Consider the following 25,782-nt stretch of genomic DNA (forward strand, 5'->3'; position numbering starts at 1 on the left):
CAGCTGTGTTCACTATTCTGTCTTATTGTATGGCTTGCTTTTCATTTCCAGGTCATGGGAAAACACACAAAGATGCTGCAAGTGTACGGGCTACTCACCCTATACCTGCAGCCTGTGGTCTATACTATTTTGAAGTGAAAATTGTTAGTAAAGGCAGAGATGGATACATGGGGATTGGATTATCTGCACAGGGTGTAAATATGAACAGGCTTCCAGGTAACAATTTGTTTTGCATAAACCAAGCAACTTAATTAGGATTGTGAATTACTTTGGATTGTTTGTTTTAAAAATTGTTGTAAAATTTACTACCGATAAGCATTTCATCTTATTTACTTAACATGTTTAAGAAGTGAATAGCTCATATTAAGAGAGAGAGAAAATTTGTTATTGTGCATGTTATTAGTCACATTTCCAATTGTGCTAGGGTCATTCAAAAAGAAATAAGCCATAGGCCGTAAAATAAAAACTGTTTAATGCCATTGCTACTAGGGAGGAGATATGATCCCCTTCAGCGCACCGAGATGCCAAACTGACCAGTAGAAGAGCAATAGAACACAGCTATATGCCAGCAGACCGAGCTTGTGCATGCATCAACATCCACTGCACTCAGTCATGCTGAAAACGGAGAAATGTAGGCTTCAAAAGAAGAGCAAATTGGTGTAGATCTGTTTCTGTGCAAGTCCAGTGCAATTCAGATGTCCAGTCTGACATCTGGGACAATGGCTCCCACCATAACTCCAAGGTCGTCAGTAATGAGGATATCCACATGTTGCACACTGGTATCAGCAATGCAATGAGTCATTAAAGATCGTGTGTTGTTGGCTGATGACATCCATCCTTCCTTGCATCGCTGGTGACATGCCTTGATCCTTGCAACAGACATGCAGTGCCCTTCACACATTTGTGCCATTATTTGATGAATATTCATTCCCCTAACTTCTTCTGCTGTTAGGGGAAACTTACTGCATCCATTTGTTCTTCTGTGTTCAGCACTACTGAGTGCAGTGGACAGGCGACACATACACATTCTTGCTCTGTCATCAAATGGGTGTACGTGCTCGCTTGTCCCTTTGGAGGTGAGTTTGAGGCCTCAGTGCAGTTATAGTAAACACACTGTCTTGTGTAGTCCATGGGATTGCAATCCATTCAGAGGTTTTCATTTTACAGCCATTGGCTTGTTTCTTTTTGAATGACCGTGACTGATGGAAATAAAATGAGGCTGTATGCTAAACCAAATACTCTTTTCCCTTAACTCATTGGCCATTATCCATGACATGTGATCTATGAATAGCAACAGTGTGGAAATTAGATATCATTTTGATATAAGACAGGTAAGGTATGGGGGGAACGGGAGAACACATTTGAGTAATTTGCTCTGACTATGAACACTGAAAGAATCACAGTCCTATCATGATTTGCCCCCTGCAACTAATCTACTAGACCATGATGTTCAAGCCTGATTTCAATCAAGTAGATACCTTACCCTACTTTGAAAGTATTCTCTTGGAACTTCTCGCATGGATATATAAAACAGAACCCAAGTTTTCCACACATCCTATGAATCTCTCTTTCACTGCATCCTCCAAATAAACACTAAACTTGAGAGTGTGAGACAATAGCCTCAACACTGGTATGGCTGTGAAAAATGGTCTCTTTATCGCCATCGTGTGAAGATATTGGAGCGCTTTCACCAAGATACTTGGGATGCTGTGGCAGGACATCAAAAGCTGTGGCACTCTGACATCATGGGTGGACCTGATCTTTTTCATCAAGATGATAGATTCTGGGAAGCAGAAGCTCAACAATGGCAGAAACTATGTAAAGCCAAACAGTGTTCCCTCACCAGTTCAATGAAACATGTCAGTGCATATTTTATGCAATAATTGGTCTACTAAGCCACCAGCAACACCTGCATAAAAGCATTATGCATCAACTGCAATGAAAACATACACTACCTGGCAAAAACATGAAGCATCAAAAGGGGAGGAAGAAATAAATGAGACTTCTTGAGAACACTCTCAAGATGCTGATGCTGTTTCAGTGATCGCATAATCCAGTCACATTTACAAAACCTCGACATTACGAATCTACTCAAAAGAATGATAGTGCATCCCCTCTGACCTGGATGCATGCACTGATTCAATTGGGAAGATTGTCATAAAGCCATTGTATCATCTCCTGATGCAAGCTGACCTACAACTGTTGTAACTGATCCTTGCTATCCTGGATACAGGCACATAGATGAAGTTGATACCCAAGCTGGTCCCTTAAGTTCTATTGGGGACAGATCTAGGGATCTTGCTGGCCACGGTGATGCCTCAACGTCACACAGATAGTAAGTTGAAAGGCATATCTTGTGTTGGTGTGTTGTCTGTTAAAAAAATGGCACAATGATACTTTGGCATCAGAGAGAGAAATTGAGGATGCAGGATGTTCTTGACATACCGATTTGCCATCACAAGTTCCAACAGTCACTATCAGCCATGGCCTACAGACGTGTATGGTGGCTGCCCTCACCACAACGCCAGGAGTAACACTAAAGTATCTCTTCAAAATGACGGAAGAACGGATCCTTTCTCCAGGTTACTCACCACTGACTGACATCTGAGTTAGTGCAGAACCATGATTCATCACTGAACACAATACCATATCATCCATCAGCAAGCCACACTTTCAGGTCATGATACCACACCAAAAACAGCCATTGATGTTCTGGTGTTAACAGCAATTTATGCATGGGATGATAATTCCCTAATCTGGCTGCTGCTAGTCTCCAACTGCTGTGTGGGATGACACAAAATGTTACATGGAGTGCATTACTTGTACTCAAATAGCTGGCTCAAATTTGAGGGGGTTATGAAGTGCTTGTTTTTTGCACAATAAGGTGATACTACTTTGTGGTAGTCAGAAACGGTTAACTGGAAACTTGGTGACATGTGTGCTTGCCCTCACATTCCTATGCAGTCCAACATCAAGCCACTGTCACATCCTAATGTCCCACCAATCTGGATATCTCGTGACTCAACCAACTGGCCAAATGGAGACCCACAATGAGGCCATTTCAAACTGTCAGGTGTTATGATGCTGTGTGTCGTGAGTACATAGCGATGCTGTCTGTCGTCAGTACACAGCATCTACATGTCCTTCCAGTGATCACTCAACATCCAGTGATGTTTGTGCCTCTTATATACACTTCCAGGACTGGTAACAACACTGAAGCGAACAACACTAATGCACTTCACTGGCTGTAGAATTGCAGCTCTAATTATTTACATACCGACCAATGGTATGTATGTATAAAGTTACGCTGACATTCGACCATATCTTCTTGGTGCTTCACTTTTGTTGTCAAGCTGTATATCCACTCAGAAATACGCAGTTGCTGATAAAGTCGCATTCATTAGATCTTATTGACAATAAATTCCACGTGTGTGTGATGTTGGTGAAACAGTTCTAGACTTGGAGCCAACATTTCTAATAGTGTTAAAGGAAGATATTTGAGTCACCTAGGTTTAGCTGCCAAGGGAGAAAGATAGAGTGTAAAATTCCCACATGTAATAAGCTGTTTTATTTGTGTGACACAACACTTACTTTGCGGGCACAGATGTTGTGACCCATAAATTCCTTCCAAGAACCTACATGTGAGGTCTCCAAGCCAGTATTTCTTGTGTGGTGATCCTGTATTTAAAAACACACACACACACACACACACACACACACACACACACACACACACACACACACATTTTTGTTGCTGGTTTTTATGTTAGAACTCGTCTATGATGGAAGAGTTGTTAAGAAGAGACCTTGTAAATCTGCAGTGTAACAAGTATCTACCTCAGTTATTATCTTTGCAGTCCAATGACCAAAGGTTTTTTAGAGCTGTGTTTCTGCCACCTATGTCTTGGAAATGATCATGACTGGAAAATCGAGAAAATTGCAGCTCATAAGGTGATTTACCGACAGTTTTCTTCCTGTACATCATTTGAAAATGGAAGGGTAGGAAGGAAATGATTGAGGGCACTTGAGATACCTCCACCAGACACTTCAAGATGATGATTGGAATATAGTTATATAGAACTCCAACAACAGACTTTCAGAGATTGTTTATGGATACCTTCTATGTATTTTAGTATAAAGGATCCACCGTCTCTTGATGGTTAATCCCAGGGTTCTCGTATTTCGTCTGGTTTCTTGCCCCAATTAGCTTTGCTTTGCTTTGCGTTGCCCTAAAAGTACTAAACAATGGTGAAAATGATAACGGTTTGTGCTGTGTGTCTTGCTTCCATTCACTCATGCTACCTGTTGTTAACAGCAGTAATGCCCTCTTTAACTCGTTGCCGTCAAACTTACATTCAGTACTTCTGACAGTCTAGGGTTTTGATTTCCATCATTCTTAATTGTGGATTAACAGTGACGCACAACAGCACTTTGGATAGGATTTCTGATGATAAGTTGGCCGATATGCACCTTGCCTACCGGTTCATTGAATGCAATTCGCCAGTGGCAACCAAATCGCAGCACTTTTGTGGATGGGGGTGTCGTGTCATGTCGTGTTGTTGTTGTTGTTGTTGTTGTTGTTGTTGTTGTTGTTGTTGTTGTCTTCAGTCCTGAGACTGGTTTGATGCAGCTCTCCATGCTACTCTATCCTGTGGAACCTTCATCATCTCCCAGTACTTACTGCAACCTACATCCTTCTGAATCTGCTTAGTGTATTCATTTCTTGGTCTCCCTCTACGATTTTTACCCTCCACGCTGCCCTCCAGTACTAAATTGGTGATCCCTTGATGCCTCAGAACATGTCCTACCAACCGGTCACTTCTTCTCGTCAAGTTGTGCCACAAACTCCTCTTCTCCCCAATGTTATTCGGTACCTCATCATTAGTTATGTGATCTACCCATCTAATCTTCAGCATTCTCCTGTAGAACCACGTTTCAAAAGCTTCTATGCTCTTCTTGTCCAAACTATTTATCGTCCATGTTTCACTTCAATACACGGCTACACTCCATACAAATACTTTCAGAAACGACTTCCTGACACTTAAATCTATACTCGATGTTAACAAATTTCTCTTCTTCAGAAACACTTTCCTTGCCATTGCCAGTCTACATTTTATATCCTCTCTACTACGACCATCATCAGTTATTTTGCTCCCCAAATAGCAAAACTCCTTTACTACTTTAAGTGTCTCATTTCCTAATCTAATTCCCTCACCATCACCCGACTTAATTCAACTACATTCCATTATCCTTGTTTTGCTTTTGTTGATGTTTATCTTATATCCTCCTTTCAAGACACTGTCCATTCCATTCAACTGCTCTTCAAAGTCCTTTGCTGTCTCTGACAGAATTACAATGTCATCGGCGAACCTCAAAGTTTTTAATTCTTCTCCCTGGATTTTAATACCTACTCTGAATTTTTCTTTTGTTTCCTTTACTGCTTGCTCAATATACAGATTGAATAACATCGGGGAGAGGCTACAACCCTGTCTCACTCGCTTCCCAACCACTGCTTCCCTTTCATGCCCCTTGACTCTTAAAACAGCCATCTGGTTTCTGTACAAATTGTAAATAGCTTTTCGCTCCCTGTATTTTACCCCTGCCCCCTTTAGAATTTGAAAGAGAGTATTCCAGTCAACATTGTCAAAAGCTTTCTCTAAGTCTACAAATGCTAGAAACGTAGGTTTGCCTTTCCTTAATCTTTCTTCTAAGATAAGTCGTAAGGTCAGTATTGCCTCGTGTGTTCGAATATTTTTACGGAATCCAATCTGATCTTCCCTGATGTCAGCTTCTACCAGTGTTTCCATTCGTCTGTAAAGAATTCGTATTAGTATTTTGCTGCTGTGACTTATTAAACTTATAGGTCAGTAATTTTCACATGTGTCAACATTGGCTTTCTTTGGGATTGGAATTATTATATTCTTCTTGAAGTCTGAGGGTATTTTGCCTGCTCATACATCTTGCTCACCAGATGGTAGAGTTTTGTCAGGACTGGCTCTCACAAGGATGTCAGTAGTTCCAATGGAACGTTGTCTACTCCCGGGGCCTTGTTTCGACTCAGGTCTTTCAGTGCTCTGTCAAACTCTTCACGCAGTATCGTATCTCCCATTTCATCTTCATCTACATACTCTTCCATTTCCATAATATTGTCCTCAAGTGCATCGCCCTTGTATAGACTCTCTATATACTCCTTCCATCTTTCTGCTTTCCCTTCTTTGCTTAGAACTGGGTTTCCATCTGAGCTCGTGATATTGATGCAAATGGTTCTCTTTTCTCCAAAGGTTCAAAGTGGATCTGAGCACTAAGGGACTCAACATCTTAGGTCACAAGTCCCCTAGAACTTAGAACTACTTAAACCTAACTAACCTAAGGACAGCACACACACCCATGCTCGAGGCAGGATTTGAACCTGCGACCGTAGCAGTCCCGCGGTTCCGGACTGCAGCCCCAGAACCGCACGGCCACCACGGCCGGCAAAAATCTAGTGGGCTCTCCAAAGGTCTCTTTAATTTTCCTGTAGGCTGTATCTATCTTACCCCTAGTGAGATAAGCCTCCACATCCTTACATTTGTCTTTTTGCTACGCCTGCTTAGCCATTTTGCACTTCCTGTCGATCTCATTTTTGAGACGTTTGTATTCCTTTTTGCCTGTGTCATTTACTGCATTTTTATATTTTCTCCTTACATCAATTAAATTCAGTATCTCTTCTGTTACCCAAGGGTTTCTACTAGCCTTGGTCATTTTACCTAGTTGATCCTCTGCTGCTTCACTACTCCCTCCCTCAAAGCTACCCATTCTTCTACTGTATTTCTTTCCTCAGTTCCTGTCAATTGTTCTCTTATGCTCTCCCTGAAACTCTGTACAGCCTCTGGTGCTTTCAGTTTATCCAGGTTCCATCTCCTTAAATACCCACCTTTTTGCAATTTCTTCAGTTTTAATCTACAGTTCATAACCAATAGATTGAGGTCAGAGTCCACATCTGCCCTCGGAAATGTCCTACAATTTAAAACCTGGTTCCTAAATCTCTGTCTTACCATTATATAATCTATCTGATACCTTTTTGTATCTCCAGGATTCTTCCATGTATACAACCTTATTTTATGATTCTTGAACCAATGATTAAGTTATGCTCTGTGTAAAATTCTGACAGATGGCTTCCTCTTCTATTTCTTAGCCCCAATCCATATTCACCTACTATGTTTCCTTCTCTCCCTTTTCCTACTGTCGAATTCCAGTCACCCATGACTATTAAATTTTCGTCTCCCTTCACTACCTGAGTAATGTCTTTTATCTCATCATACATTTGTTCAATTTCTTCATCATCTCCAGAGCTAGTTGGCATATAAACTTGTACAACTGTAGTAGGCATGGGCTTCGTGTCTATCTTGGCCACTATAATATGTTCACTATGCTGTTTGTAGTAGCATTATTCATGTTCTTAAAATTAATCCATCTTTTTCATTTATGTGTTCTTGCCCAACTTCATTCATTGCCATGTACAAGAACCTGAAGTTATTTTTGACCATAACACATTAGGTAGCTTAACTTTTGAGTCAGAAAACACACAGTCAGTTGACTTTGAATTAGTTTGTTTATTTTTATGTTTGTGAAGATCACTTTCGCTGGAAACAAATATTCACTGATTCATCATTTAATTGCTTCTTAAATGTTGAAGCTGCAGACAGGTGATCTAACTTTCTGACAAATTAAAACTGTTTGGCAAACCAGGGCTTGATACTGTGACGTTCACCTTTCATGAGCAAATGCTGTACTGACAGCTGTACAGACACGACCTACAACCCACCCGTAAAGCTTCTCTTCTGCCAGTACGTCATCTCCAACTTTCCAAATTCCAAAGGTGAGAGGAGTGAAAATGAGGAAGTAAAGCAGTGACAGCAGGTTGCGAGTCATGCGTAGGTAGTTCAGTTGGTACAACATTTGCCGACAAAATGTGGTCTCAGGTTCGAGCATCAGTCTGGCACACGGTTTTAATCTGTTAGGATGTTTCGAATCATTGCACGCTGTGTTGCAAAGTGAAATTCATGCTGAACAACGTTCTTTGCTTCATGTGGATTGAATATTATGTGAGTGCCATAAGTGTATCCTAAAGGGTGTCAGGGCGAGCTGCGCTAGTCAATAATGTGACAAAGTGACAGTTTCTGCATGTTATTACCAACAGTTCCAGATATGACATTGGTGAATTATTTTTTCTGTTATCTTCTGACAACACACTACAGAAACATTTTAATGTTACCGATGCAAGTTGTCTCTGTAGTAGGAGCATTAGTACTGCGTAAAGCAGGCTTCACATGTAGATGAGATGTGCTTGAGAAAATAGGATCAGTAATATTTCATTGCAGAAACTTAATCTGGTTGAAAGTGAGAGGCAAAGCCATTTAGATGAAGTCATATTTGTCAATACTGTAGCTGTAACATACATTCATAACAGAAGTGCTAAAGGTTACCCAGTATATGTGCAAATCTGTGAGCTGGTCCTTCTAATTTTGTGTGATCTTCCACTAATGTACCAAGGGCAGGGACATCACATTTCTGTGTGCTTGTATCATAACCACTAACTTCATCACAACATACACTTTGTGCTCTTCGATAAATCAGACAATGTAAATGCAATGAACAATTTAGCTTTTTATGAAATAGAGTATATAAGTGGATATATGATGGGAAGATGAGGACACATTGTTGGCGCTTGTTTTGAAATTAAATGTTTACAATTTCCAAATAAACCTTCTGTGTGTCTCAGGCATATACATGTACCACGTCTGATCCATTTTTCCATAGGTTGGGACAAGCACTCATATGGCTACCATGGCGATGATGGACATTCATTCTGCTCATCAGGCACAGGACAGCCTTATGGACCAACATTTACAACCGGTGATGTTATAGGCTGTGGTGTCAACCTTGTTGACAATACTTGTTTTTATACTAAAAATGGCCACAACCTTGGTGTGGCATTCACAGACCTACCAGTAAGTCAAGAAAATCTTATTAGTACCTGATAGTTATTTCGTGCATTCCACCAAGAGGCTTTTTACTGTGTAATATAGGTTAATATTTTAGGCTTTGATATTATTTGGAGAACTTTTTATATTTTATGCTAAATTATCTCATTACTGATCATATTAAGAGAGATATTTCACCATCTGGGGTTAGGTATAGCATATTTAGATATACCTTTCTTTTATCATCATTTTGTTCTCTCTCTCTCTCTCTCTCTCTCTCTCTCTCTCTCTCTCTCTTGTGTGTGTGTGTGTGTGTGTGTGTGTGTGTGTGTTTGTTTAGTTACTCACTACACATCATAGGGACATCATCATGTGTAGTGAAACTACCACCACCTCCTTCCTTTTCTACACCACCACCTCCTCCCCCCTCCCCCTCCCTCCTTCCAACACCACTGACAGATTAGAAATTAAAATAATGTGATTATTTTAAGGTTTAGTTATGTCAGACAAACAGAGAAACGCTTAATGTTCCAAGACCAGTTATGCATATTAATTTTTTTTTGCCATGTGTTTTATGTACACTAATTACAAATATATTGGCTCTTTATTGCAGCCAAACCTCTACCCAACAGTTGGGCTTCAGACACCTGGAGAAGTTGTTGATGCAAATTTTGGCCAGTCACCATTTGTGTTTGACATTGAAGATATGATGCGGGAGCTACGGGCTCGCACTCTGCGTACAATTCACGAGTTCCCTGTTCCAGACAACCGTGGAGAATGGCAGGCTACTCTTCATAAGTGAGTCACTCGCTTCTAGAAGTGATGCATGCAGAGGCTGATGCCATGTTAGCCAGAGAATTTTGATAAAACAGAAGATTATGAGGAATTATAGCCGATAAATCAAGCAACATATGATTCTCTTCCATATACAATGATAGCCAAAACACTATGACCACTGCCCACCATGAGACAGAATGCTGCCTGGTGGTGTTGCCGGTCTGCGACATGGTAAGGAAAGTATATAAGTGAAGCAGAGCTGAATGAGTAATCATTCTAGCAACAATATGGCCTACAAATGTGGTAATCCCGCGACATGTGTGACTGACAAAAGGCATATTTTTCCCAATGCCTAAGAACAAGGATCTCGGAAATGGCAATCCTATTTGTATGCTACTACTGTGATCATTTTTGGAATGGGGCTGAAGGGCACTGAAACTACAAGTGGGTGACAGTGTTCAACATCCACACTTTATCATGGAATGTAGAGAGTGAAGGCTGACCCAGTTTGTAAACGGGATTGGCTGTTATCTGAGGCAGATCAGACAACAGAGTAAAATGCTGACACACACACACACACACACACACACACACACACAAGTTTTTGAAGTACATCATTTGGCACACATTGTTGAACATGGATTTCTGCAGCAGATGATCCCTACATGTTCACTTGCTGACATAATGACATTGTCAGTTAAAATTGCAGTTGGTGCAGAATCATCAGTATTTGACTGAGGTTCAGTGGAAACGTGCCATCTGGTTGGACGAATCATGTTTCTTCTTACACTAGATGAACGGTCGTGTTCAGATACACCATCATCCAGTCAAACAGCTGCTTGAACATGCACCATGCAACAAAAGCAGGCTGGTGGCGGCAGTATTTTGCTTGCTGTTTGGGAATTTCACTTGGGCTTTTGTGGGATCTTTGGTAGTAACCGAGGCACCGTGACACTACTTTAATGTCATTGTGGTCATCTGCACTCCTTTCTGCTTGATTTTTTTTTCTAATGACGATGGCACCTTCCACCAAGACAACAGTCATCTCAAGGCCAGAATTGTACTTGAGGAGTGTGGTAGTGGACTCGCATTGATGTCCACATCATAGAATTCACCTGATCAAAACTTGATGGAACACATCTAGATTGTTTTTAGGGCATGTAGCTGGTGCCTGATAGCACTGTCGTGTAATTTACTCATATTGCATGGCCCATGCATAGACATCTGGTTCCAATACTTCCAGAAACCCAGAATGGACTTGGCGAATTCATGCAGTGTGGAATTGCTGCTATATTGTGTTCTAAAGGTGAACCATCACACTGTTAAGTAGGTGGTCATAATGTTTAGGCTGATCAATGTAATTATCATAAAATAACTATAACTGCAAAATTAGGAAAATTCAGATTCATACTGAGACTAATGACCATCTGCTGCATACAATTAGTGATGGAACTGGAGACACCACAAGAAGGCTTGCAAAGTATGTATATAGTGTAGATGATACCTATGACCATATCACAATAGATAATATTTCTAATAATTTATTTATTCTCAGTTCAGAAACATACAGATACACTGGCTGACAACAGGAAAATTATACTGGGGAAAATCCAACACATTTGGTGAACTAGAATCTTCATTTCACATGTACCATGAACTTTACAACCTCCAAGGCACTCGGACTGACATGAATGATATCATCTGTGTAGGATGTTGGGCACAATAAGTGTTGAAACATATGGCTGGGTCTTGTCTGCATACACAGTGACATCAACATCTGTCCTTCAATCTTCACATTACAGATTTTTTTCTGTACCGGGGAGGAGGGGTCATTGCTTGGCTGCTGCAGTCCATATTCAGAGTTTGAGTTTTCTCATTTTACATGAAGCATGATACAGTTCTCCGATGATCATAGGAAGCCTTTGCTGGACCTCGGACATTGAGGAGGGAGGGTGTGCCCATACACTTGCAGAGTATGTTGTACGCCACTGTAAGCCTCTCTTTACCAGCAGCCTCTTCTCTGCGTACTGCATGTGGTGCTATTCCAGCCAGTTAATAAACTTTATCTATTAGAACAGATTGAGGCAACCTGAATCAGCCTATATGTTTGATGGAGTGCTATATCCATCCGTCCGGTATGAAATGATCAGTAATAGATCGAACAGGCATATTCTGTGGCAGAAAAACACAGTGCCATTGCAGATGCAGTGATGGTTGGAGAATGTAGGCCTCTGCCTGTTTGTAAATTGGAGAATTTTATGCAGACACTTTCATTTTGTTGTTCTCAGAGTGGTTTTTTAATGTAAAAATTCTTTAAAAGTGTTACTTCCAGATATTTTGGAGTATGATAATGTTATAATTGGGTTATTGGCCATCTATATGTAGCTCATGATAAACTTCTCTGTTCCATAGATGGAATGCACATAGTTGTGCCTTACGATGGTTTGGTCATAGCTGGTTCCATTATAGTACTGTGATGGATTTCTGAGGATATTTGTCAGATTTCTCTCCATGTTGTCAAAGCTTTAGCTCTGTGCAGCAAGGTCTGTCACATATATACAGGAAACTTCTTGTATTTGGAGGCAGTGGTTGATCTTTGGTGTAGATGCAGAGCTAGAACACTGCCTGAGGTAGACCATTTTTCTGTGGTCTCCAGTGATTATCAGTGATTATGCTGTAGTTAGAATAAAAAAAACCTATGAATTTAAAGAATTCAGGGAGAATGAGTAAGTTTTTTGAGTACCCCTACATCACATGATGCATGGATTCAGTTAGAAATTATTTCATGTAACCTATAAATTTTTACGAGCTTCAATAAGGCAGTTACAATTGTGATAACATACCGTTAATATTTTGGTATTGATTAGAAGTAAAAGGTAAAAGCTAACATGAAATTAAACATTACTGATCTAAGCACCCAAACTTAAGTTTTCATGAGCCTGGCATAACAGAATAGTGACTACACAAATTTGGAAAGCTCCTGAAGAGAATAAGACTTAAGCCTCATGATATAAAAAATGAAGGAGAATGGAAACACATACAAAATTGGTGAAAGTGATAAATTGAAATATGGCCCCCTTTAAAAACTGGGAAGAAGAAAAGACAAAATTTTTATTGGCACGAACAAAATTAAGACAGTTAACTCATTAAATGAGATATTGGTTCTTGAGGACAATAATATGCTTTGGTGTTATGAGAGAGAAAGTGTAAAATAGCAAAGACATGTTAAGAAATGTGGTAGATAAAGTAAAAGACAGCTGAGGGACAGGTATCGCAGTGATTAGATAAAGGATAGCAGCACAAATAGGAGATAGAAAATAAGTCTGCTAAGGGGGAGATTTGGGGGTGGGGAGGAGAGTGAGAATGAGAAACTCTGTGCAGGGAAGGTAATGCATACCAGACATACATGATGATTTAGTAAAAGCTCCACAATATGTGCTTGTTAATTAAAACACTTAATACGTAGAGACTACCCCTACCAAAGATATTAAGTGATTATTAATAAAGGAAAAGAATTACTGTGCGAGTCCATGATTGTCGCAAGTATTTTGTGAATAGAACCGTCTAGATCATTTTAAAAACTTCATCATTTTCTACACCATTTTGGCTAATGATGTCATCAGATGCCTGCAATTAAGATTTGAGAATCATAAAGTGTGACAGGCATTTGTTGTACAAGAAGATGCAAAACATATAAAATTAAGAAATTAAAAAATACTTTCAGAAGTAAAAGTTTCTTAACATCCTACCTTGTTGTTGTATAAAAAATCCCTGTTTCTGTTTGTGATCCTCTAATCTTAACTGTAGATATATGATAATGGCAGTAGCCAAAGTGGCATAGTAAAGAAAGAAAATTCTAATAGTGATCTAGATGGTTTTATTCACAAAATAATACTTAAGTGATGCCCTCAGAAAGGGAGAGACATTTCGGAAAACTTCAGTCTCTCTAAGATTGATTTAATGCATGCCGAGGCCAGCAACAGAGGGAGTGAGCTGCCTCCCAGGCCTGCTATAAGTAAATCAGCACTGTTGATATTACGTATGGGCTCCCGTTCCCTGACCCAGCCTTGGAAAATCGATTTAAAACATTCAGGCTGTACTCTGCTTGGGGGCTTATAATTGAGGGATTATTAAGAAGTAGAACAGTTTAGGAGTGCTGTGGAACGCAATAATTTAATCAAATGAAATTGTCATATTCTACTCAATTATCAGCTGGAGAACAAACATATAAAAGGCATAAGGCATTAAAATTTGCAAGCTTTCAGAGCTAGTGCCTCTTCCTTCTAACAGAAGGGTTGAATGGGATGGAAGAAGGGTGAGGGAGAAGGACTGGCGAGGTTTAGGAAAAGTGGTAGAGTTTGCAAAAGTCACCCAGAACCCCGGGTCAGGGGATTCGTACAGACGGGGTGAGGAGGAAAGACCTCATTCCACCATGTATAGTTTCTCAGTCAGTTGAAGCACTGAAGTGTGTTTATCTTCTGAGTGGTAGGAGAGATCCTTTCATGCCATTCTTAGATGCCAGTACAGTACTGTCACTGCCTAATAGGAATTTTTGGTCACCTAGTTGGACAGTGTGCGATCCATAGCAACTACACTGTGAATGCGGCACAGGAAATCGTACCCAAGGAGCATGTCAAAGTCTGGATTTTCCTGTGACAATAGTTTTGCTGTAAGTGCAAATATTTCTTTGCCATTCTTCAAATTAATCTAATGCGAGCATACAGGGCATATTTTTTCACTGCCTAACCCACTTGGACTCCAGCTTGGCTGGCCTGCCTGTCACTAAGGGGGGAGGAAAAATACTCTCTCCTGTGTTTTGCTCTGGTATCAAAAAGTGTCTTCAATTTTTCTTATCTAATTCTCCAATCAACAACACATTTCTCACTTCTTCTGATCCTTTGCTTGTCCCCAGATTGATTTGAGTGAATGGGAGTTTGGGGTGGTGGCTACTCCAGCACCCCTTGGGCATGGGTGTGTGTGTTGTCGTTAGAATAAGTTAGTTTAAGTTAGATTAAGTCATGGGTAAGCCTAGGAACCGATGCCCGGTGCAGTTTTCTACCATAGGAACTTACCACCACCATTACTCCAGCACCTGACACATTTCCTGAGTGTTGTCCCCTGTCACTTCCTCAGTGGCTATCCCTTCCACTCACAAATTTTGTTGTTGGTACTGCAGCCTAGAGCATGTCTGCTTCATATGTCCTATTTCTCTGCAATGCATGCAATGTGGTGTCAGTTGTTGGCAACGACTACACTGATTGCCAGTTACGAAAACATGGCATGCATCATTTGTATAGCTTGGAATTGTTACAGAGTGGTTTGCCATCTCCTCCCTCCTTTTGTTTTTTTTTTTTAAAAAAAAAAAGGTGGTGCAAACTTTATTGCACTTCTTATTCTAGATCAGTCCCTTTTACAAGTGCATTATTACTTGTTACTAGACAATAGGTAAAACCACATAAAAAGGCATGTTGAGGCTGCAAGTACATGAAGATGGCTGTAAGAGTTCAAAATGCCACTGTACATATGCTAAAATAGAGTACATCTGTGGCTGAAATTGGAAAATATATAGTTAACTCAGGCACATATCTTTCTCATTGTTTCACCTAATTTTCTGCCATTATTGCATATGCTATTTGTCATAGCTCTCGATCTTGCGTGAAAATGTTTTTGTGCATCAATTCCTCAACAGTTTAGCGAGACAGTTTCACACCAACTCAGTATGGCCGTGTTTGACTGTACTGCTACTTTTTGTTCTGAAAATATGGGAAGTGTGTTAGTGGCATAAATGTGCCGTTGTTGTAGATACATTTATGGGCTGTTCTCTGCCGCAAATGCTTGTCTTGATCATAGTTACTATTCTGCTATGTGCAGTTGAGACATAGATAGCAAAGTTAGTTTTGATTAGGAGAGGTGATCTTGGGGCTCTACTGGTCGGTCTAGAAGTGATTCATCAATAATATTTGTTACTGTAAAGTAACAGTGTCAGTGATTCCAAATATGATAATGATGTTTGGTTTGTGGAGCGCTCAACTGTGTGGTCATCAGCACCCGTACAAAATCCCAACTCTTACACAGTCCATTTTTTTCACAATCCAATCTAGATGCTGTCACATATGATGATGAGGATGAGGATGAGGATGAGGATGAGGAGGAGGATGAGGAGGAGGATGATGAGGAGGAGGATGAGGAGGAGGATGATGAGGAGGATGATGAGGAGGATGATGAGGAGGATGATGAGGAGGATGAGGAGGAGGATGATGATGAGGAGGATGATGAGGAGGATGATGATGAGGAGGATGATGAGGAGGATGATGATGAGGAGGATGATGAGGAGGATGATGATGAGGAGGATGATGATGAGGATGATGATGATGAGGATGATGATGAGGAGGATGATGATGAGGAGGATGATGATGAGGAGGATGATGATGAGGAGGATGATGATGAGGAGGATGATGATGAGGAGGATGATGATGAGGAGGATGATGAGGAGGAGGATGATGAGGAGGATGAGGAGGAGGATGATGAGGATGAGGAGGAGGATGATGAGGATGAGGAGGAGGATGATGAGGATGAGGAGGAGGATGATGATGAGGAGGAGGATGATGAGGAGGAGGATGATGATGAGGAGGATGATGATGATGAGGAGGATGATGATGATGATGATGAGGAGGATGATGATGATGATGATGAGGAGGATGATGATGATGAGGAGGATGATGAGGAGGATGATGAGGAGGAGGATGATGATGATGATGAGGAGGATGATGATGATGATGATGAGGAGGATGATGATGAGGATGATGAGGAGGATGATGAGGATGAGGATGAGGTTGATGAGGATGAGGTTGATGAGGATGAGGATGAGGATGATGATGATGATGAGGATGATGATGATGATGAGGATGATGATGATGATGAGGATGATGATGATGATGAGGATGATGATGATGAGGATGATGATGATGAGGATGATGATGATGACAACACAAACACCCAGTTCTGGGGCAGAGAAAATCCCCAACCCGGCCGGGTATCTATCCAGTACCCTAGAGTAGTAGTACATATACTGAAGAGCCAAACAAACTGATACACCTGCCCGAATACATATAGGACCCCCACAAGCATGCAGAAGTGTCGCATTGTCCTTCTGGAATGAACATGAATGGATGCAGGTGATCAGGCAGGATGCTTACGTATGTGTCGTCTGTCAGCATTGTACCTCGACGTGTCAGAGGTCCCATATCACTCCAACTGCACATTCCCCATGTCATTACAGAGCATCTACCAGCTTTAGCAGTCCCCTGCTGATGTGCAGGGTCTGTGGATTCCTAAAGTTGTCTCCATACCCATACACATCCATCTGCTCGATACAATTTGAAATGACCCATTCGACCAGGCAACTTGTTTCCCGTCATCAACAGTCCAATGTCAGTGTTGACGGGCCCAAGTGACGTGTAAAGCTTTGTGTTGTACCGTCATCAAGGGTACACGAGTGGGCTTTTGGCTCGGAAAGCCCATACCAATGTTGATTCATTGAATGGTTCGCACAATGACAGTTGTAGAGGGCCCAGCATTGAAATCCGCATCAGTTTGTGGAAGGTTTGCCCTTCTGTCATGTTGAACAATTCTGTTCAGTAGTTGTTGGTCCCGTTCTTGCAGGATCTTTTTACGGCCACAGTGTTGTCAGAGATTTGATGTTTTATTGGATTCCTGATATTCACAGTACTCTCGTGAAATGATCCTATGGTAAAATCCCCACTTCATCGCTCCTCCGAGATGCTGTGTACTATTGCTCGTGTGCTGACTATAACACCACGTTCAAACTCAATTAAATCTTGATAACCTGCCATTGTGGTAGCAGTAGCCGATCTAACAAGTGCACCAGATACTCATTATCTTATATAGGTGTTGCCGACCACAGTGTCGTATTATGCCTGTTTATATATCTCCGTATTTAAATACACATGCCTATACCAGTTTATTTGGTGCTTCAGGGTATACATATATGTGAAGTATCAAGTGGAAACATTATTAGCTAAAATCTCATAAAGTGCATGAGCAGTTTACTTTGAATTTTCACGTAATGCTGCAATAAATATTCATACAGACATGCATTGCATATTTTTTAAAATGTTTTGCAAGTTTTCTGTTAAAAGTAAGTGCAAGAAAAAAAGGGTATAGTTAAGGGTATCTCTGGTACCACTAACTGATTTCTCCCCTACACTGTTCCATTCCCAAAGGGCACACGGGAAGGATGATTTCCAGGAAGTTTCTGTATTAGCTCGAATTTATTGAATTTTCTAGTTGCAGTCATTTTGTGAGACATGGGAGGAAATAATATGTTCTCCGACTCTTCCCAGGAAGTACTGTCGTGCAATTTCAGTAGCAAACCTCTGTGGTGCACAACACCTGGAGTTCATAGAACGTATCTCTAACACTGCCACACCAACTAAACAATTCTTTAATGAAATACACAGCTTTTTGTTGACTCTCCTCTCTCTCATCCGGTAGTCCAACCTGTTGAGGATCGCAGATAGATCTATCAAACAAGTGCCTTGTAAGCTACTTCTTCAGTGGATGAATTCCATTTCCTTAAGATTGTTGTGTGAATCTATCTTGTATGTGCTTTGCCTACTATTTGTTTTACACAGTCATTCCACATAGTCACTCTAGATAGATACACGTAGATATAATATGGTTGATACTGTTTTCACCAGTTTGTTGTCAGTCGTGTAGTTGTATGGTAATGGATTTCTTTTTCTGGTAGTACCATAGCAAAAAAGCTGTGCAGTTTGATATATTCTGTTTCAACCCCCCCTTTTTCTAGCATGTGCACATCAGTAAATATGATCTGCTACAATCGAGTAATTTGTTTCTGAACACACTGCTGTTCTTTACTCTGGCGCACATGTTGTCAGAAATTATGATAGACTTTGTTGTAAAGATATCCAGCAAGGATGTGATTTGTAGACCATTTTCTACATCCACCTAGGTAAATACCAGGCTGGATCTCATGTCCCAGTTCAGATACAAGATGGGAAACACTTCATAATGTGATGACACATTTGACCATGCAGTGCACTCGATACAGACAGATATTGTAGAGGGGTTCCACCCTTGGGGAGGGAGGAGGGGTGAATACATGATTGAGTCACATTAATGTGACCACCTTTCAAAAGCCCGAATAACTACCTTTTGCAGTGCAGGAATTGTGTCAATGTGGTTGTGGAAGCTACTGATAGGGATGTAAAGACACGCCAACTCTAGCCCTGTGACCTGCTACACTAGGTTTCTCAGTTGAGGTGCAAATAGCCCGATAGAAATGGTACCATAGATGCTTGATTGGGTTTAAATGCGGGGGTTTGGTGGCAACGGGAGTACAGTACACTCACCCTGGTGCTCTTTGAACCACATACGTTCATGGCAAGCTGTGTGACCTGTTGCATTGTTCTGCTGGTAGATGCCGTTGTGCTGAGGAAAATCAAACTGCATATAGTGGTGGACACAGTCTCCAAAGATAGATGCATACTGGTGTTGAACAGTTATGCCTTCCAGAATGATTAAATCGCCCAGAAAATGTGACAGAAACATTCCCCTGATCATAATGCTCCATCCTCCACTGTAGACGTTTCCACCAATTGTTGCGGGGCCATGCACGCCAAAGGTCATCTGTACATTGAAGCATAAAACAATGAATCTGAAGAGGCCACCTGTCACCACTCAGTGGATGTCCAGTTGCAGTATTGGCATGCAAATTCCAGCCTTCGTTGCCAGTGAACACCAGGTAGAATGGGTGCGTGAACCAGGTGCCTACTGAGGAGACACATACAAAGCAGTGTTTGCGGAACGGTCATTGAGCAGACAATGTTTGTAGCCCCCTGGTTTGTCTGGGTGGTCAGTTACTCACCAGATGCACATCTGTTTACCTTACACCTCTGCAGCCATCGTTAACCCGTATCATCTGTGGCTTCTAGTGCACCACAGTTGCCTCAGTAATGGTTTTGGACAGAGCCAATTTGCCATGTGTGGGATTCTTTAACCATGGTGGAAGCAAACAGTTTACAAATTTAGCCATTTGTGAAATGCTTCCACCCCTGGCGCAATAGCTGTTGATTATGCTCTTATGGATGTAATATAAGTACTCCATTTCCACATTACAATAATGACTGCACTGTTTCCACATCACCCTAATATGCTTTATACACTGTCCACTGCTATTGTTGCCTCCTGACCTACACACACACACACACACACACACACACACACACACACACACACACATATATATATATATATATATATATATATATATATATATATATATATATGATATCTTTATTTGCCACCCACACAGTGTGTATGCATGAGATAGTCCTCTGTATTTGTGTGGTTCTGAGAAAATAGTACTGTGTGCATCACCTTGTTCTGATTATCCTCTCACCAAAACTCCTCTAGTATTCCTTTTCACTGGTCACTCAAAGTACAACTTGCTCATCACCTCAGGTTTGTACTCTGAAGCCTAGCAGCCAACATGGCAGAACATAAAAGCATATTTCTGCAGCACGCAGAGGTACAGCTCAAGATCTTTCATGTCCATGTAGAAAGGTAAGGAAAACATTCCATTCATGTCAGTAATGACCATATATATATAACACACAAGAAAGCATTACTTTTTTCTGCTCAACACAGCCACAAAATGTGAGTAATGTTTTAAAACTTTTGTCTGTTTTTTTGTAGATCAGAACATGTGTTACAATATGAAATATGGATGAAATTGCTTTGACTCAGCAGTGGAGTTAAGCTGTATTACATTTATAGTATAAAACTTTTCTGGCTGTGGCCCTTCGTTTGGCATAAATCTGAAATCTTACTTCGAAGTTCATATGTACAAATGAACCAGTGTTGTAAATAAAAGTGATGTCTGTAATTATCCAAAGTTGCGGTGATGTACATTTGGGTGATAGCAAAACAATGTCAATGAGTGTGAGGTGTTAAAAATTTAATCCATATTTTCAGAAGTTGTGTGAAAAAGTGAGGTAAATTCCACAGAAGAGGACACCTAGAAGATGCACTGTGAAGCATCTTAAATTTATTTGCCCATTTTTATTTGACCGCTTTCATATTTTCCGAGCAGAGTGGTCCAGTGGTTAGCACACTGGACTTGCATGTGGGATGACGATGGTACTCAAGGTACCCTCCGCCACACACCATCAGGCGGCTTGCGGAGTATGGATGTAGATGTAGATGGTTCATGTGAGAGGGCAGGGCCGATTTCCTTCCTCACCCTTGATACAGTCCAAACTTATGTTCCATCTCTTGATGTCCCTGGTATTGGTGGAATGTTAAACAGTAATCTTCCTTCCATACTTCCTTCATTGTTTCTTATTTGTCTTGTGATTTACTCTCAAACACTGTGTTATTTTAGTCAAACCTATGCAGATAATATATTGTCCTTCTACTATAGTTAGTATGGGACTGTAAAAATAATAAATATGTGGAAAGGAAGGGGAAGTGGCGGAGGGGGGAGGGGGTGGGGCGACATTGAGTCACACATGAATTGCTTATTAGAAGCCCTCATGCTAGTCCTTGTAGGATTTTCCAGTCAGTCTTAGTATTAGTTATGGTTAATTGATCAGTAAATAAGTAAAGTATAATAAATAATTGGAAAAAAGAGGTTACCTTGTTAAAATTGTGTATGTAGGTCACAATACAGTAATGATATGTTTTTGATGGCCAAAATCTGTCTCCAACAGTTCTGTTTGAAGTTAAAAGAAAAGAAAAAAAGTTTTGTTCAATAAGGGGAAAAAATAGAACCTGTTCGCTGTCCAGTTCTGAGAGTGTGGGGCTCTAGTTCATCAACATACTTTTTCAGAGAAGTCTTTCTCCCAAACAACATGTAATCTAAAGACATGAATTACACTTGTACACCAGTTTGCTATAATTTGGCAATATTTCTGTCACATACAGTACTTTTTTATAGTATACATACTTATTGAGCAAGAAATGTATGATGATTACTTTAAAGTGTTCCCCATTGCATCACTTTTAATTGCAGAATTCTGAATAAACATAAATTATAAAATATCAAAATTACGTCATATTCCGGCCCTTAATTTTTAATTTCTGCATAAGTAAGATGTATTTGTAATCTTTGCTTCTGTCTCTACAGGATGGTATCAACTTACCTTGTGCATCATGGGTACTGTGCAACAGCTGAGTCATTTGCAAATGGCACAGGACAGGTCTTCGAAGAAGATCTAACATCAATTAAAAATAGGCAGCGTGAGTGGTACTTTGATAATTTGTAGGTTATTCCAGTTGCCGTTTACCTGTACCAAAGGATCTTTCTTTTACTTGTTTCTTATAACTTGCCTTGCCCTTTCAGAGCCAATATAACATCTTGATTTTTAGACAGAGAAAATGGAAAGATAAACTGCACTTGAAATAGTCTTTATTCAACTTGATATTAGCCCTTAATTGAATTAGATCACCCACAAAAAAAGCTTAACTGGGAATAAAAACAGTGAACTTATAAACCTTAAAACTTGGAAATTTTTTAGCAAGAACTGTTGTGAGAAAATAGTGTGTTTTCTGACAGAATGGAGAGTAGTTAGCTAGATAGCAATAAAATTTCTTAAGATGTACCTTTTCATTATTTTACTTACAGCATGGATAAAAGCTATCATTGATGAACTGTTAATTCAATTAGCCTATATGCATGTACGATGGATTCGACAATCCTGTTGCTGTTGTTGTTGTTGTTGTTGTTGTTGTTGTTGTTTGTACAGTTGTACTGAATTGCGTTATATATAGAACTTTTGAAGTATGCTGAATAATTTACTACTACTACTATTGCTTCTGTTATTATTATTATTATTATTATTATTATTATTATTATTATTATTATTATCATTATCATTATCCTCATCAGCACCAGCACCATCATCGTCGTCTTGAGTGTGAGCTGCTGGGAGCTTTTACTCATGTCTTTAAATATAGAAACTGTTCATTCCTAAATTACTTGTATATTGATGTATGGAAGACACACAAAAATTAAAGTTTTGCCTGAGTAGTTGAATATTCATTAGTGGCAGAATTCAGTATATGAGCTAATGTGAATTTTGCAGTTGAAACTTCCATATTAATTATTTATTTACTGTTTGTTGTAAGGCATGCAAGAATAGCTTTTTAATATAATATAATCACATCTACTGTATATACAAGAATAATCCATGACATAAAATAATCGAAGCATCTTAATTTTGAGGGGGCTTTAACTAGGATAGAAAAAATATTTGAACATAATGATTCTGTTCATCTTCGTCACTAACGGTAAGGACCAATCTGGCGTCTTGATTTTTTTTTCCACTTGGCGTGAACTTATGGTTTTCATCTGCCATCCATTGCGTATATCTCTGTTTAAGCGCAGCTTTGAAAGGCCAATTTATATGCACATCTAGTGGTTTCAGTACAGGTGTTAGACCTCCAGGAACAATGACCAAGTCAGTTTTCCCTTTTTGTAACTTGCCTCACACTTTCTCAGTTGTATGTCCACAGAAGCTGTCCAGGACAAACATATTTCTTAAATTCAGTAATGCACCAGTGCAATGTTGCCAAACATGTATCACCTAGTCAACTGTAAGGTCATTATCATTTCACCATTTCAGATTCACTCTTGACCAGTGTGCCTTTCATGGTGTTTTCAGACTAGTTTGCTTTTAAATATTACATAAGGTAGTAGCTTCCGTCCACCTCCAGTTACACACGTAATCACAGAACACTTTCGCTTTTCATTACTGCCAGTTCATATCACCATGCTGGATTTCCCATTCATATTCAGTGTTGTTAAGTGGCGTCTTAAAATAGGCTGTCATTTGATCTGCATTACCAATTTGCAATTATGTATAGGAATGTTGGATGCACAGATTTATGAGGTAGCAATGAAAATTTACTACTTTTTCGTCATAATCGTCTGGAAGGTGTTCAGTGATAGTAGCTTCCTTCCGGAAGCCGAATTCATTTTGAAAGAAAGATCTTGATAAGCAGCCCTTGCTAGCTTTGAAAATGGTGATGCCTAGTTCTTTGGGTAAAGCCATTATTTTGATTTAGCACATTTCACTTGTCATTGCAAATCAAAATTTCCACTTTATATTTACACAATTGCAGAGTCTTCTTTTTACGGTCCAGCTGCAAAATGCCTTGCAGTTACCGTTCATTTCTTGAAGCCGCATTTTGTTTTTTCACCAATTTTGAATGCAACCCTTGCTCACATTGTACTTTCTTCCAACTGCACAGTTTCCAGTATTCTCTGCCTTTTCAATAACTAAAAGTTTTTCTTTAGTTGTGTATGGGCAATAATGATAACTTATAAGTCATAATTAATTCTGTGGTGCATGGCTTTCACTGCAGTGGACAGCTGTTAAGGTCATTTCTGTGGCATTTTCTATCAATAATTCAATAATGAGGTTGCTAGTGCATGCTGGGCACAACACCAGTAGGGAGTGCCGCCCCCCCCCCCCCCACCCCCCCCCCCACCCCACCCCTTGCAGTGGACTGCATTCATTTATAGCCTCAGGCTGACTGAAAACACCAGAGAAGCAACCGTTAACAGCTGTCCACTGTAACAGACACTGTGCATGTTAACTTATTAACGAGTGGTTAATACTTCACTTCTAACATTCTACTGATACATCAGACTGAGGCTGCAACAACACTGTAGTGTAATGGAATCTATTGTTGAAGGAGGAACAGTACGAACCTTACTACAATTAGTATGCACCTCATCCTTAAACACGGGAGAAAAAATATGCCTAGATTATTCATGTATGTACTGTATTTCTCAGAGTGGGAATTGAAACAGGGTGGAATACTACTCTATCCTCAGAATTTGTAGGATTCTGCTTACTCATGGGCGATTTTCTCTCCATCTGTGATGACCGATACACCCCATGCCTATCATAAGTCATTAAGTGAATTTCATCTGGAAATGTGGCAGATATACGCAGTTCTGTTTTTACAGTGTGTAGAGTCATTCCAAACAAATTCTACTCGGCACCTTTTTTATGTGATGCTCAGGTTCAACAGATGATGTAGGTCGGTTTCTCATTGCAAACAAAATGATTTTATTAATGCGAGTAGAATTGCTAGTTTGATGGAGCTATCTTGTTTTAGTCTCATGTTATGTTGATTATAATGATATGTCTGGTTCCACGTATCTGTAAAAATTTGTCTGGTATGTCGTCTATACCAGACTTGTCCCATTCCTTATCCTGGCAGGTGCTGATATGTATGTCTGCTACTGCAATGCATCAATGCTACTCAGTCTCTGCTGGAGTAGTGGCGGGTCATGTTTTGCTGTCCCTGTTAATTCATATGATTAAACAGAATAAAGCAGTAGACTATTTGGGTTGATCTATTGTCTGGGCATGTACAGTTCCTGCAGCAAACATTTGGTTTGTAACAAGGATCAGACCAGCATTTTCCATTGACACTTAGCAGTATTTGTTGGGGCTGAGTGTATCTATGAACTGTGAAAATTAAACTGCAAATGTCTGCCAAAAATGCATCTGATGACTTTTAAAGAGATGAGACCCAGTTTATAACCTGTAGCTCATCATTTCAAAGATTTAGATCTGTAGCGGAACAAATAAGAAGTTGTGAATGAATTATATTTATCATTTAATGTGTGGAACAATTTTTGGACTTATGGTAGAAAAGAATTTAAATATAGACAGTAATTTTGAGCCATGGACAATATATAAATAATGGTTTAGAAAGTAATAAAAAGTTATCATCTAAACAAATCCTGTGAAGTAGAGAGGCACATAAGAACTAACAATGACTGTTAAATCTTTTGATCTTTTTTCTCCTACTGAGAAAGGTACCATGGTGATTAACACACTGCACTCAATTTTTGGAATTAGTTTCACCATTCTGATTTAGATTTTCATTAATTTCTTCACTTGAATTCTAAGGCAACTTCTTACAGTACAGAAGGCTAATTTCATTCCGTCAGTTCAACTTCAATGTTGGTGGTATG

The 25,782-nt window shown here is 39.9% G+C and overlaps 1 protein-coding gene across 1 annotated transcript in view; it reads left to right on the forward strand.

Annotated features, from left to right (window-relative positions):
- Positions 1-25,782, forward strand: part of LOC126273098 (ran-binding protein 9) — a 227,914-nt gene that overhangs the window by 162,080 nt on the left and 40,052 nt on the right. Inside the window, exons 2-5 of the mRNA XM_049976523.1 lie at positions 52-216; positions 8,800-8,990; positions 9,577-9,761; positions 21,913-22,025. Coding sequence (XP_049832480.1) covers positions 52-216; positions 8,800-8,990; positions 9,577-9,761; positions 21,913-22,025 — 654 coding nt within the window. The remainder of the gene's footprint in view (positions 1-51; positions 217-8,799; positions 8,991-9,576; positions 9,762-21,912; positions 22,026-25,782) is intronic.

The sequence above is a fragment of the Schistocerca gregaria genome, chromosome 5 (assembly GCF_023897955.1).
Source record: "Schistocerca gregaria isolate iqSchGreg1 chromosome 5, iqSchGreg1.2, whole genome shotgun sequence".
Taxonomy (NCBI): Eukaryota; Metazoa; Arthropoda; class Insecta; order Orthoptera; family Acrididae; genus Schistocerca; species Schistocerca gregaria.